Source organism: Corvus cornix, chromosome 5 (genome assembly GCF_000738735.6).
Source record: "Corvus cornix cornix isolate S_Up_H32 chromosome 5, ASM73873v5, whole genome shotgun sequence".
Taxonomy (NCBI): domain Eukaryota; kingdom Metazoa; phylum Chordata; class Aves; order Passeriformes; family Corvidae; genus Corvus; species Corvus cornix.
Genome location: NC_046335.1, coordinates 17355950 through 17371020, shown reverse-complemented (window position 1 = coordinate 17371020; position 15071 = coordinate 17355950). Strand labels below are relative to the sequence as shown.

The following is a 15071-nucleotide window of genomic DNA, read 5'->3' as shown; positions in this document are numbered from 1 at the left end:
TTGCACATTCTCACACTTCTCTTCCTGGCCACAATTACGTCTGTACAATAACTTTTTTTTTTCCTTTTTAAATATATTATATGTTATCACAGAGATGTTACTACCTTCTCTGATGAGCTCAGCCTTGGCCAGCATTGGGTCCATCCTGGAAGCAGCTGTCATTGGCTCTGTTTGACATGGAGGAAGCTTTATCAGGCAGCTTCTCACAGAAGCCACCCCTATAGTCCCCCTTCAACTTCCAAACCCAATACAAAGGCTGTCTCTTTTTCTAAAAATAAAAACTTAGTAAGTCTCTTAGTAGTGGCATAGAGTTAATTTCAGGTGCAAATATTACTAATAAATTAATATTTAATATTCCTCTCAAGGATGTGTGTGTTGCTTGTGAAGATGCCAAACAATGGTACTGAGTGGTACAATCAGAGAACTTCAAGAACATATGTAATTGATCTCAATTAGGTACAGGGCATAGATAAAGTACTCAGTAGATTAACATTTTAATAAGTTCCACATTAAAAATAGGTGATAAACAGTAGAAGTAATCGGAATTTTTGTCCAATTGTTTAGGAAATGAACAATATCTCCTCGGCTGCAGAGTACTATAAAGACGTCTTAAAACAAGACAATACTCATGTGGAAGCCATTGCATGCATTGGCAGTAACCATTTTTATTCAGACCAACCCGAGATAGCTCTGCGATTCTACAGGTATCTGTGCTTATGGAGAGGGAGGGAGGGGGAACAGAATATGTGGGAAGGTAATATAAGGGGTTGATTTTTGTAATGCAGAAAAAAAATTAATTAGGAGATAGGCATGGGAGGATGAATGAGCATTTGGACAAATATCACCATAAAATCAGTTTACTAACTTTCGTATCTTCTTATACAGCAATAATTACATCACTACAAACTTGTAATCATTACATGAGAAGTACGTAGAAATATCAACTGATGCCATGAAGATTTTTTTGCCTTTTATACCCCTGTTATACCTTTTTTACAACTTCTGTATTCTCAGTGCTTTTTGCCTACATTCCTGGATTTGTTTGTCAAGCTGAGAGACTAAACATTTTAGAAGCTTCGTAGCTAGGGATCAGTGTGCCCCAGACCCCAAGGTCCTCTCCAGAACACATTCTGTAAACTAAGATAGAACCATCCAGGGGAAGGCTCCTTGGGGAGGGGGACTCACTCGAGCCTCTCATTGGGGAATCTTTGATAGATATGCTAATTAGTAAAACCTATAATGATATACCAGGTCTTTTGGGGGTGTACATTTTGTGGGGTGCATTTCGGTGCATTTCACCTGGACATGTGCACCTAAGGATCCTTAAAATAAATACCAAGGTAAAATCCCTTTTCCCCTTCTAACCGTGTTTGACTCTTGATTTTAAGACCAGGAAAAGGCATCAAACAAAGATTATCAAAACAGTTACCATTCAACTAATAAACTAGGAAAGTTCTTTCACAGCATGAGGCAGTTTGAAAACAGTGGATCTTACTCTCAACTACAATTGCATACAGAATGCACAAGGACTTCTTATTTAGCCCTTACTCCACCCAAAGTGACCAGGAGTTGTGACCATGAAATCCCTGACTTGGAACATGGGCTGGTCTTCCTGTGTGTTTTACTGAAAGCAGTGAAAAGATGGTGTTAAACACTGCTGCTTGATTTTTATTTCAATGCAGTCAGAGTGCAAAGGAGCCTGACCTTCTCTTGCTAAGAGCAGATTAAGTCAATAAGAGCACTACCATCACATTTCTGTTGGACTTGAGCTCTTCTGTGCTTTAGGTTCAGAAACTCACAGTCATGCTGCAGACAGCAGCCCTCTTTTTCCCTAGCCCTATAGCATTTCTGTTTTTCCTATAAATATTAATAAACAGAATTTTTATAATACATCTCCATTTTAAATGACACATGAAACAATATCAATGTGAATCAAAATCTGAGTTATGCTTGATGTGTAAGATTAATGTAGATTCACATCTAAACGTACTGTTACTAATTAGATTACTGAAGGACAGGAATCAAGCGAAAAATTGAAGTCTTAAAGAGTTTTATAAACTGCAACAAACTACAGCATGATTGATGTCAAGGGATTGGAAGGATGAGACAGATAAAGTCTGCTACATCTCTGTCTTACAGTAAAGTCAGATCATGTGACCCAGTCAAGAAGACAGAAGTTACTCATTTACACAGACTGTTTTGCACAGTTTGGATTCTAATACAAAATACCCTGCACTGCCCTTCATGAAGCTACCAAGTGTAAGACTATAACACCTGGTTTTTATAGGGAGAAAGCAGGAGAAAACTTTGTCTTTTAGAGTAGAACCCCTACTTGGAATTAATGAAAAAAATAATGAAACAAGTGTTTTCTTTCAACCTAGACGGCTCCTGCAGATGGGTGTTTATAACTGCCAGCTCTTTAACAATCTGGGCCTCTGTTGCTTCTATGCCCAGCAATATGATATGACACTGTCTTCATTTGAACGGGCACTGTTTTTGGCTGAAAATGAGGAGGAGACAGCAGATGTGTGGTACAACTTGGGACACGTGGCTGTGGTATGAAAAATATTAACAATCTTTCTGCATAAATATGATTTATAAAAAATGTAGGGAAAAAAACTAGGAAGGAGTAATTTCCCTGCTTGGAAATACAAACCTGATAGTGTACAGGATAAAGTCCAGTACAAATGGAATGTTTATTTGCACTTCAGTAGGGAAGAAGCAGCAAGAGTAAAAAACCCTGTACTTTACAGAATGTGGCTTTCTCCTGCTAAAAGATGCTCACTCCCCACTGTCTTTAACCTTCCCATCTTTCTAAAAATATTGCAACGTATACCAGTCCTTGAAGGCTTTGGCTGCAAAACAAACTAATCTGACCAAAAAGAATGGAATTCAAGATAGTTTTCTAGGAACTGTTATTTGTTTTACATGGAGCATTAGAACGATTCTCTTGTCCTAAAAATACACATTCAACCCCAAGTAGCCAATACTAAAGCACTAAGTAGGCCATAGTTGAGAAGGTATGTTCCTCTGTCTTAGAGGCAGCTATAGAAATATTGTGTAGTTATGTGATAAACCTTGTTAAATTTCTACACAGATTTTGTTAAATTCTTGCCCATTTTTGCAGATGTTCTTCAAGAAGTTGTGTTAGATTTCTATTTAGCTGCATGCCCAGAATAAGTTTGCTGAATTAAGTTTTTGACAGCTTTCTAACATGAGTTGTCTTCAATTGCTGATAATGGTTTGAGTCAGAAACACAACTGTTTGTCGTGCTTGTACTGCAGCTAGGATAAACACGGTAACTTACACTGCCTAAAACATTGAAATTTGAACTGATGTGCTTGTATTTTTCAGCATTTGTCACTTTTGATGTTTAACCTGATGCTGTGTCAGTGTCAGTCGTAACACTACGGTAGTAGTAGTCAGCTGCTCCATCTGAGAAGTGAATCTCCCTTAAGTGAAGTATGTGTAGAGACAGAGAAGCAAGATGACTTCCTCTCTGGAGACATCTCAGTTTTTCTTACCCTGCTATAGACAGTAGCAGATAGCGTAATCTTTAGATGACACTTTAATCATCTAAAAGTTAAATTAGATGAAGTGAATATCACTTGGAGCATGGAATTTTGTGCTGGAGAGAAATGCTTCCGTCTAGAGAAAGAATAAGGAAAAAATGAGAAGATCTGGAAAGAAAGCACATATGTTTCTGATCAGTGTGTTTTTATTGTAATTTGCATGCCATTTTAGTACTTCAGGTGAAAAGATACTCCAGAAAACAGATGCATGTTGTTTCCAACCTTTTCACAAATGAAAATGCAGTCTTACTTTTAGGGCATAGGAGACCTGAATCTGGCTTACCAGTGTTTCAAGCTAACATTAGTCAACAATAACGATTATGCAGAAGCTTACAACAACTTGGCTGTGCTGGAAATGCGAAAAGGTCACACTGAACAGGTCAGTGCTGAATCTCAGCCTAACAGAATGCTTCATTTAGCCTTTTTGTATTTAACAAACATCACTTCTCTGAGGTGGAGGCAACATATGAATGTCTTAACAGGCAGAAAACATGAGTAACTATTATACATGTTTCAGTGTAAGCTTCATATGGTCATGCCATTTCCCATTAAACTGCTCATTCTTTGGCATATCCAAGTGAATCATTAAAGACAAGCAAGGTTTACAATGGCTTTGCAGTTGTTGAGATTTTTTTTTTTAATTGATACCCAAAGCAAACCCCATGACTTTGTAATCATCATTTAAATGACAACTTTGACTGTATATTCAGTTTATTAATGTAGATAACATACTTTTGTTGGGTGGCAGAAGAGAGCAATCATTAGCTCTTGAAAGTTGGGGTTTTTTTAGCAAGGAGATTGCTTTAAAATTTTGTCACTGTACTAGTTTGAAAGCAAACCAGTGAGAGACTCAAAATTAGAACTACAATTTAATGGAAAAATTAAAAACAAATGCGAAACACTGACAGAGCCAGGATATGACCTGACACCCCGTCAGGCAGGGTGGTGGTAGCAGTCTGATTAAATGGTGGCTACAGTCCTCCTGAAGGGATAGAGGAGGTTCTGTTGAAGCAGTGATCCTGTAGAAGGGTCTAGTCTTCCTCTAAAGGTCCAGTGGTGGTTATGTAGCTCTTGTCCTCTGGAAACCCAGTAGGTGAGGGCTCATTGTGGTGTTCCACACCTCAGATTATATCCAGGTAGGAATGCTTGGTTCCTCCCCCTGGGTGGAGCATCTCACAATGGGATGATGTAATTCTATGAGTCATGCAGTGAGGCTGGATGGCCCATTAACAGAAGATATCTCCTGGAGGGAGTTGACAGGGATGTGTCATGGCAGGGATAAAGAACTCTATCCCACCTGGTTTTAAGAGATGGTGATAGAATACATACTTTTGGTTACAACCTAAGACAGTCACAAAGCAGCAGGTTCTTGATAAATACCTTTGCATCAGAAAGCTTGGTGGTTCATCTTACCTAATGTGAGTATACTAAGCTGTATTGTGCTTAGGTGTGTAATTGACATGCATGGTGGATTAAATGTAACCATTTTTATACACATGCAGGGAAAATGAATACGTGTTTTTGGACAGTTTGAACTACTGTGGGCTTGTTTTGAACCTCATGAGAGGGAGCTAATTTGATGGATTCATGTATGCCTCACAGAGCTACAATAAATTACAGAGACTTGATACGATACCTTCTTACAGATATATGACTTATAAGACTTATAAGATACCTTCTTAAAGAGCAAATTCTCTTAGAGAGAAGTTAACTTTATTCAGACAACCTAGCTATTACCATGGAAATACTGAAATGAACCCAGGACTGGATGTTTCCAGTGACAAATAAACTTTGGGTTTAGTTTCAGTTTCATAATCTGTAAGTTTATAGACATTTAATTCTGTAGTGGAGCATACCTAGCACTGCGGAGTCTTTCCATTAAAATAGCTTTCTGTCCACTTCAGTTTTTAGCTTAAAATTTTCAGTTTTCTTCCTGTATCACATGTATAATTAAAAATTGAGATCATCTTGGCAATAAAATTATGCACAGAAGAATTAAAAAAGGGATGATATTTTGCTTATCTTGGATTTTATTTCACAATGTTCTTTCAACTGTTGCATGTACTGAGATTTTTCAGCTGTAGGGAGTTTTAAAAAGTTCCTAGCTCAGTCTTACCACAGTTTATAGTTACTTTTGTTTCTAAAAGTTTTGGAGTTTTCCCCTTTAAGTTCTCCATTTTTTAGTAAAGTCTTTCACAAGTGGGACTTAATTTTGTATTGGATTTACAGCACACACTCTGATCTTAGTTTATTTTACTTTTTTATGCCTCTATTTTGCTAGTGAGAAAAAACCCCTAATTTTATTAAAATGTTTGACTGTGAAAGCTGTCATTTATATGATAAAATTTATGGTTTCAGGGATGCTTAAGACAGAGCTGTCAGAGACAACAGATAAATACAGCAGGGTGTTCTTTAAATAATTTGGGGTTTATTTAATATACTTGATATATTCTCTCAGTGTTTAAAATTGAATTGCTTAATTGAGTATGTCCCAATAATTTTTTTATGACTCAACCAAAAGTCTTTATTCATTTCAATGCTATTTGACTCTGTTAGGCCTTCACTATTGGTGTAACCTTGTTGAAAATGGCTTTCTTAGTAAAGATTCAGAAAAGAAAACATATAGTGATTTCTTTCAAGAATATGAATATTGCATTAGATTCTTGTTAAGTCTCCCTCACAGATTTCACTGTATTATTTTTTTATTTCTCTGCATAGGCAAGAGCTTTGCTACAGACTGCTTCATCTTTAGCACCTCACATGTATGAGCCCCATTTCAATGTCGCCATACTCTCAGAGAAGGTAATGCATTATCCTGTTCTTGTAATCTGAAAATTGAGCCTTGGTGAGGCAAGTGGTTTTTTATTGTTATTACTGAGAACTCCAGATAGATAACACAAAAGAATACAGAGTGCATAAACTCAAGGAAAATGCTAAATTACATTTTCATTTTAATACCTAGAAGTGTGTCAAAGGAGTCATTCCAGTGTTTGTTTTTGAGAATAAATGAGGCCAACTGGCTGTGAAGTAACTTTATAATTGTCCAAATGACTAGAAGATGAATAATTTGTTAAAAATTCTATCTACAGTCTTTATAATCATAAGCTTTTTCAGAATGTGAAGTGAAAAAATATCGTATGATTAATCAGTAATGACAGAAAAAATATCCTTTACTGATAATATCTTACTGATCTCAATATGAAAGTCTGTTACTCAGCTTTATAACCTCTGCATTTTTTGTGTTAATAATTTTTTCCATCCAGAATGTCTAAGACACTGTTTTAACAGTGTCCAGCATTCCTGTTAATAAGAGGAACTTGTACAAGTCCTTATGTTTTTCACAAGAAAAAAATTGCTCCTTTGCTTGTGCCTACACCTTCATGATTCTGTTATGTTTCTGTGTTGTGTGGGCAGCTCCACTCCTACAGATACTGAAGTACACGCATCAAGAAGAGAATAACCCATTAATTTGTAAGCGTATCCTCTCCATTGTGAAACACAAGAGGGTGTTGAATAATTGCATTTTTTACTTAATGATTAGGCAGTAAATCCTACTCTGCAAATGTCTTGTTACATAGATTTTGCACAAAGAACCCTCATAGGTTATGGGAGAAGACAGACGGCCACATCAGCCAGGTGTTGGTGCAGTCGGGTAATGCAATCCTTCCATTTAGTGTAAGGCCATGGTTTACAGAACATGACTTCTCTGGCCAGGGCCTTGGGTTCTTCTCCTTCAGAGAATTGCTGTGTTGAGTGATGCATAGGCAAAAAAGGCCTCCTGGCTGTCCATAGCTCCTTCCTTTCCATTTAGGAGTTATCACTCCTAGATGTGTTCCCAAACACTTGAATTCTTTTTTGCTGAACCCACTTTCTGAGATGCTTTCCTTTTAATCCTTCAAAAAAGGATGGCTATTTAGGAAAAAAAATGAAGTTCCCTAAGTAGGAAACAATTCCTTCTAAAAGCAAGAGGAGCACCATTAGTTCTCCAACTCTGTTGTGCATCTCTGTGAGGAAGCAGGAAATCACATGGAGTTGTGTTTTTTTACAGAGGCCTGATGAGTTGTGTTTTGCTTCTATAGTCAATAGGGCTTCTATGGAGTTTAAAAGCAAAACTTCTATTTTTTATTCCTCCTTACTTCAAGCACTGGGCATAGTGTGTACCTTGTCCATTCTCCAAGAAGTCACGTGAAATGGAGTATGTTAAGTTGATGTCTTGAAGCATCCCTCCTATTAAAATCACATTTCTGTCTTTTTTCTTCTCATCCGTTGATGTAAGTGTGACATAACCCTGAGTCCAAATGTCTTTATATTGACTCTGTTCACTCTTAGGACCAGCTGTGTTTAAAATTTGCGAGCATCAGAAATGTACTACACAGAATGCAAAGAATACATGATGCAAACACTGCAGTGCTTGGATTTTCAAAATTAGTTTGTGTGTTTCTTACAGGTTGGAGATCTTCAGAGAAGTTACACAGCGGCTCAGAAGTCCGAAGAAGCATTTCCAGGCCATGTTGATACACAGCAGCTCATCAAACAGTTAAAAGAGCACTTTGCTATGCTCTGATGAGCATATGAGCATATTTTTTATTATGTAAGAAGTTAGCCAGAGCAAATGTCCCATACAGCATTTTGAGAACACCAGCTCAAAGTAGATGAACTATACTTAATGCATTCCTGTGGCAAACCTTGCATTACTTTGAGTAGCAGGAAAAGATTGAGTTTCAATTTCTTGTCATCTTAAAAGAGAACACTTATGCAAATGCAGCTAGAACACTTTGCAACTATGTGCGCAAGAGATCACAGGAAAGGGTTTTTTTCTGACTTTTATGCAGAAAAAAAATGGTTTTAAACATTCCCATGTGACAATCTGTGAAGTAACAGAGTAAAAATACTTCCTAACTGATCTTTAAACTTGGCTTTGGGTAGTACACTTTCTTATTGAATGTTAGGTTTTAAAATTAAAATACTTTAAAAGAATTTTAAATACATATGTAAAGCAAAAGTTCTTATATTCCTTGTTGTACTGTATGAGTTAAATAAATTGTTTGTATGGTCAGTCTCATTTGTTCATGTAAGTTAAATTACATCCTCATTGCCATGAAAATCCATGTTGTTAGTCCTAACATTTTGAAAGACTCCACAGAACTGGTACAGAATCGCATAAATGCATGTGTTCTTCTCTACCCAGGAGGGACTTTATTCTGGATCTCAGTGAGGGAGAAGGGTATTTAGAAGCTTGCAGACTTAAGAACTAATAGTTGAGAACAAGGCATTGATGGGGTGATTACATGTGCTACCACATAAACACTGATGCTAAATAAATATTTGGATCAATCCAACTACAAGAATACTACTACTAACAACAAATGAAGACTTTCTGTCATACTTTGTGTTTTAGCTAAAAGGAATAAATTTGCATGAATTCCGAACCTGACCTTTTTAAAAGACCTTTAAGAAATGTGGGATGTTAAGGCAATCTGAAACGGCACATCCTGAAATAGACCTTTGAAATCTTTTCATGTTTCTCTGATATATTAGGGGAATGTCTTAGCTTAAGGAGCAATCCTAAACATGCTTATTAATCTTATGTCTTTTTTTTTGCTATTTGTTACTTCTCCTCCCTCATCTTTGACTGTTGTAGATGGTGAAGGTGGATGCTGGGGAGCTTAGAGAAGTGTGCCCACAGGTTCCCCCACAGAGCATTCTGTAGGTGACAAACACTCATTAATTGCTGTCACATGGTGTGAAGTGCAAAAGCATAATTGGCTGAATAGATGCAGCATCTTTTATGGAGTCTTATTTTGTCCACTTTCATTTTATATTATTGGAAAGTCATCAGAAACTTTTTAAAAGGGAATCTTAGTTACCAGTAATTCTCATTAGTTTTTACTTGCTGCCAAAAAGCAAGAATTTAGAGGGAAGTTTCATCCTTTGATCTGCTGTATTCATGTCTTTCCAGCTGTCATTACTAAACTTAGAAGGGTACCAGAAAAGAAAATTGTCTTAGCAGTTTAAGCACAAATGTTGAGAATTTTTGAATGTCGTATTATTAACTTGAAGTAATTTTCAAATTGCATAGTAAATAAGCCTATTTCTGTATGAAGTGGAACAGAAATGAGTAATTCAGCTTCAGTTTTTAATCCAGTGTGGCAGCTTGATAGTTCCTCTTAGGTGCTTATAAGATGCTACTTACTGCTTTCACTGCTCAGGTTAATGAGTAAAGAGTAACTCTTTTTTTGCTAGCAAACAGTGCCCCGTAGAACATGGATCTGACTTGATTATTCTTTAATTATTGGGGAATGTATGAAGATTGAAAGGGAAAGGGATTAGGTATGTTAAGGAATTCTTCACACAATATGCTTGTGCAAAGTAGATATTAAACAAACCTCACCTTTCCCCTCCCCTCCCCCCAAAATACACAAAGTTCTAGACAAGGATTAAAACCTTTTGAGCTCCCTACACTGCAGCATCTGCAAACCATTCCAGATTTATCTTATGTGGTTGTTTCAGTTTGGGCAAATTTAGAAATATATCCTCTGAGAGAAGGCACAACCACCCCTCCCCCACCAGGTTTGGGAAAAAAAAATAAATTTTCCTCGAAGGAAAGTGAAGAAGATAAAACTATTTATTTAATAAACACGTGGGAAGGAAAATAATGTTAGATGGTAAAATCTTTCACTGTAGAGGAAAAAAACCTGGGAAAGTGTTCGAGTCCTCCCTTTGGTCTCCTCAGAGCTGGGGCTTGGGCCGGGGCCAGGCCCTCTGTGCCCGGTGGAAAGTCCTCCCGATGTGCTCTGATGTTACAGCAATCAAGCAGTCCAGTAGAAAAGGGGAAAATCCGGAATTCCAGAGAAGGAAATCCAAAGTCCAACTCTCAGTCTCTCTCCGGAGAACAAGAAACTGAAAACAACTGGCCAAAAACTGACTGGAAAGCAGCAAGCCGGGTGCTTCCTCCCTCCCCTGCCCCAGCTGGGGGAAAAAAAAAACCTGCTATCTTTTTGTAACCTTGAACGAGCTGCAAACTGCTTTGAGAAAGTTTTGCTCAGTTTTTTTCCTTCTCCCTTTCAGGCTCAGTTTAGAGGCATAGAAAGGCACAAAAATTAATTTCTGGGCATAGGCAGCGATATGGGATACACATCATAAGGTCACCCCAAGACATTCCACCCCTTATCCCATATTGTTGGCTCAATGCCCAAACTAAGATATTCCAATTCTACACACACATTAATACATATATATATATATATATACACAGCTATATACGAACAGTGACAGTGATAATCAGCAAGCAGGGGTACACTGGCATTTCACACTACAGGTGGTTTTCACACAACAGTCAGATCTCCCTGTGGTACACAACGTGTTGTTCCATCTTTCTGCATTACCCACCATGTGCAACCAGGTCCCTGAGCAAAGACAACCCCACGGATGGGTTTGTCTGTACTCGAGGCAGAATTTATCCACACAGTCTTTCCTAATAGACCTCTGACATGCACTACTGGGACCTTATCTCCATCTGTTGTATGCAGTGATTCAGATTGGGCTGGACCAGCTCTATTGGTGGAACCTCGGGTGTTAACTAACCAGGTGGCTTTTGCTAGATTCTGTTCCCAATTTTTGAAAGTTCCCCCACCTAGTGCCTTCAAAGTGGTTTTCAACAATCCATTGCACCTTTCCACTTTGCCTGCAGCTGGTGCATGGTAAGGGATGTGGTACACCCACTCTATGCCATGTTCTCTAGCCCAGGTGTTAATAAGGCTATTCTTAAAATGAGTCCCATTGTCAGATTCAATTCTCTCAGGGGTGCCATGCCTCCAAAGGACTTGCTTTTCAAGGCCCAGGATGGTGTTCCGGGCAGTAGCGTGAGGCACAGGGTAGGTCTCCAGCCACCCAGTGGTGGCTTCTACCATTGTGAGCACATAGCGCTTGCCTTGGCGGGTTTGAGGCAGTGTGATGTAATCAATCTGCCAGGCCTCCCCATACTTGTATTTGGACCATCGCCCGCCATACCACAGAGGCTTCACCCGCTTGGCCTGCTTGATCGCAGAGCATGTCTCACAGTCATGGATAACCTGGGAGATACTGTCCATGGTTAGATCCACCCCTCGATCTCGTGCCCACCTATAGGTGGCATCTCTGCCCTGATGGCCTGAGGCATCATGGGCCCATCGAGCTAGAAACAACTCTCCCTTGTGTTTCCAGTCCAAGTCTACCTGTGACACTTCTATCTTTGCAGCCTGATCTACCTGCTTGTTGTTTTGGTGTTCTTCATTAGCCCTACTCTTGGGGACATGGGCATCTACATGGCGGACTTTCACAACCAGCTTTCTTACTCGGGCAGCGATGTTTTTCCACTCTTCAGCAGCCCAGATTGGTTTTCCCCTACGCTGCCAATTAGCTTTTTCCCACTTTTCTAACCATCCCCACAGAGCATTGGCTACCATCCATGAATCAGTGTAGAGGTAGAGCTTTGGCCACTTCTCCCTTTCAGCAATGTCCAGGGCTAGTTGAACAGCTTTGAGTTCAGCGAGTTGGCTTGATCCACCTTCTCCTTCAGTAGCTTCTGCAACCCATCGTGTGGGACTCCATACGGCTGCTTTCCACTTTCGTTTCATCCCTACGATGCGACAAGAACCGTCAGTGAAAAGAGCGTAGCGTGTGTTGTCTGATGGCAGTTGGTTGTACGGTGGAGCTTCTTCAGCACGTGTCACTTGTTCTTCTTCATCAGTGAGACCAAAGTTTTCACCTTCAGGCCAGTTTGTAATTATTTCCAAAATCCCAGGGCGATTCAGTTTTCCAATACGGGCGTGCTGTGTGATGAGAGCAATCCATTTGCTCCATGTGGCATTGGTGGCATGGTGGGTAGAGGGAACCTCTGCTTTGAACATCCACCCTAGCACTGGTAGTCGGGGTGCCAGGAGGAGTTGTGCCTCAGTGCCAATTACCTCTGAGACGGCTTGGATTCCTTCATAGGCTGCTAAGATTTCCTTCTCTGTTGGGGTGTAACTGGCTTCAGATCCTCTGTAGCTTCGGCTCCAAAATCCCAGTGGTCGACCTCGAGTCTCACCGGACACCTTCTGCCAAAGGCTCCAGGACAGGCCATGGCTCCCGGCTGCAGAGTAGAGCACGTTCTTCACTTCGGGTCCTGTCCTAACTGGGCCAAGGGCTACCGCATGAGCGATTTCCTGCTTGATCTGGGCAAAAGCTTGTTGCTGTTCAGGGCCCCAATGGAAATCGTTCTTCTTGCGGGTAACCAGGTAAAGAGGACTCACAATCTGGCTGTACTCAGGAATATGCATCCTCCAAAAGCCTATGGCACCTAGGAAAGCTTGTGTTTCCTTCTTGTTGGTTGGTGGAGACATTGCTGTGATCTTATTGATGACCTCAGTGGGAATCTGACGTCGTCCATCTTGCCATTTCACTCCCAGGAACTGGATCTCTCGGGCAGGTCCCTTGACTTTGCTCTTCTTGATGGCGAAACCAGCTTCCAGGAGAATCTGGATAACTTTCTCTCCTTTCTCAAACACTTCTGTTGCGGTGTTCCCCCACACAATGATGTCATCAATGTACTGCAAATGTTCTGGAGCCTCACCTTTTTCTAGTGCAGTCTGGATCAGTCCATGGCAGATGGTGGGGCTATGCTTCCACCCCTGGGGCAGCAGGTTCCAGGTGTACTGCACGCCCCTCCAGGTGAAAGCAAACTGAGGCCTGCACTCTGCTGCCAAAGGAATGGAGAAAAATGCATTAGCTATGTCAATAGTGGCATACCACTTCGCTGCTTTCGACTCCAGCTCGTACTGGAGCTCCAACATGTCCGGCACAGCAGCGCTCAATGGTGGAGTCACTTCATTCAGGGCACGATATCTCCATTCTCCTTCAGATTTGCGCACAGGCCAGATGGGGCTGTTGAAGGGTGAGCGGGTCTTGCTGACCACCCCTTGGCTCTCCAGCTCACGGATCATCTTGTGGATGGGAATCACAGCATCTCGAGTTGTCCGGTACTGTCGGCGATGCACTGTCAAGGTAGCAATTGGTACTCTTTGTTCTTCCACCTTCAGAAGGCCGACTGCAGACGGGTTCTCTGATAGCCCAGGCAAAGTGTTCAATTGATTAATGCCCTCTGTCTCCACAGCAGCTATTCCAAAAGCCCACCTGAGTCCCTTTGGGTCTCTAAAATACCCGTTCCGGAGGAAGTCTATGCCCAAAATGCACGGGGCCTCTGGGCCAGTCACAATGAGATGTCTCTTCCACTCATTTCCAGTCAGGCTCACCTCAGCTTCCACCAAGGTCAAATTTTGTGATCCACCTGTTACACCAGAAATAGAAACAGATTCTACCCCCACATGCTGCGATGGAATTATTGTACACTGCGCACCAGTGTCAACCAAGGCATCATATTTTTGTGGTTCTGATGTACCAGGCCAACGAATCCACACAGTCCAAAAAACACGGTTTTCCCTGACCTCTACCTGGCTAGAGGCAGGGCCCCTCTATGCCTGGTTATCCTTCTTTCCCTGGGCTTGCACCTTAGAGGTTCCTTCATGGGAATTGGACATGCCATCGTCTTTTCCATCATTTCCGGCAGTTTGGCTACAGGCAACTGGAGCTACTTCCTTTTTGGTAGATCCTCCTTTCTGAGACTTGCGCTCCTTCAATTCACTCACTCGTGCTGCCAGAGCAGACGTGGGTTGTCCACCCCACTTCCTCATGTTTTCCCCACTGTCACACAGGAAATTCCACAGCTCTGGGAAAAATCCGGAATTCCAGAGAAGGAAATCCAAAGTCCAACTCTCAGTCTCTCTCCGGAGAACAAGAAACTGAAAACAACTGGCCAAAAACTGACTGGAAAGCAGCAAGCCGGGTGCTTCCTCCCTCCCCTGCCCCAGCTGGGGGGGAAAAAAAAAACCTGCTATCTTTTTGTAACCTTGAACGAGCTGCAAACTGCTTTGAGAAAGTTTTGCTCAGTTTTTTTTCCTTCTCCCTTTCAGGCTCAGTTTAGAGGCATAGAAAGGCACAAAAATTAATTTCTGGGCATAGGCAGCGATATGGGATACACATCATAAGGTCACCCCAAGACAGTGGTGTATTTTGATTGCCCCAAAAGGCAGCAGCAATTTGCTTTGTTGATCTTTCATGCCCCAAAGCAAGGGCCTGACAGAATATTTTTCAGAATTAGCACTGCACAAATGAAATCAAATGTGGTAATGAGTACAGCAGCACAGTGCAACAACAGATGAATCAGCAGGCTGTGAATCCTGGAAGAATCTTTCGATTTCATTGTATGTGAATTCAGTGTGAGCTGCAGCAAACAGCTGAATCGGCAGCCCCTGGGGCAAAGAGCCTTCAGTTAATTGAGGGCGACACCGCACAACACAATGCATCCGAGCCGTGTTCATCCCTGCGTCAGGATTGTGTTGGAGCGCTGTGACCTTAGTGTTAGAAGCAGCATTGTCTGTAACACAGAAATCATTTTGCTTCTAACCTGTAGCACAGCTCCAT

General features: G+C 40.8%; 1 protein-coding gene across 3 annotated transcripts in view; it reads left to right on the top strand.

Annotated features, from left to right (window-relative positions):
• The window catches only part of TTC8 (tetratricopeptide repeat domain 8), a 45626-nt gene extending 36992 nt beyond the window's left edge, over window positions 1-8634 (top strand). For 2 of the 3 annotated variants that reach the window (XM_039552638.1, XM_010393964.3), the window contains exons 11-15: window positions 565-704; window positions 2382-2556; window positions 3829-3951; window positions 6291-6374; window positions 8020-8634. In XM_039552638.1, coding sequence (XP_039408572.1) covers window positions 565-704; window positions 2382-2556; window positions 3829-3951; window positions 6291-6374; window positions 8020-8136 — 639 coding nt within the window. In that variant the 3' untranslated portion in view covers window positions 8137-8634. The remainder of the gene's footprint in view (window positions 1-564; window positions 705-2381; window positions 2557-3828; window positions 3952-6290; window positions 6375-8019) is intronic. The other variant, XM_039552639.1, reaches the window with a different exon arrangement.
• The last annotated feature ends 6437 nt before the right edge of the window (window positions 8635-15071 follow it).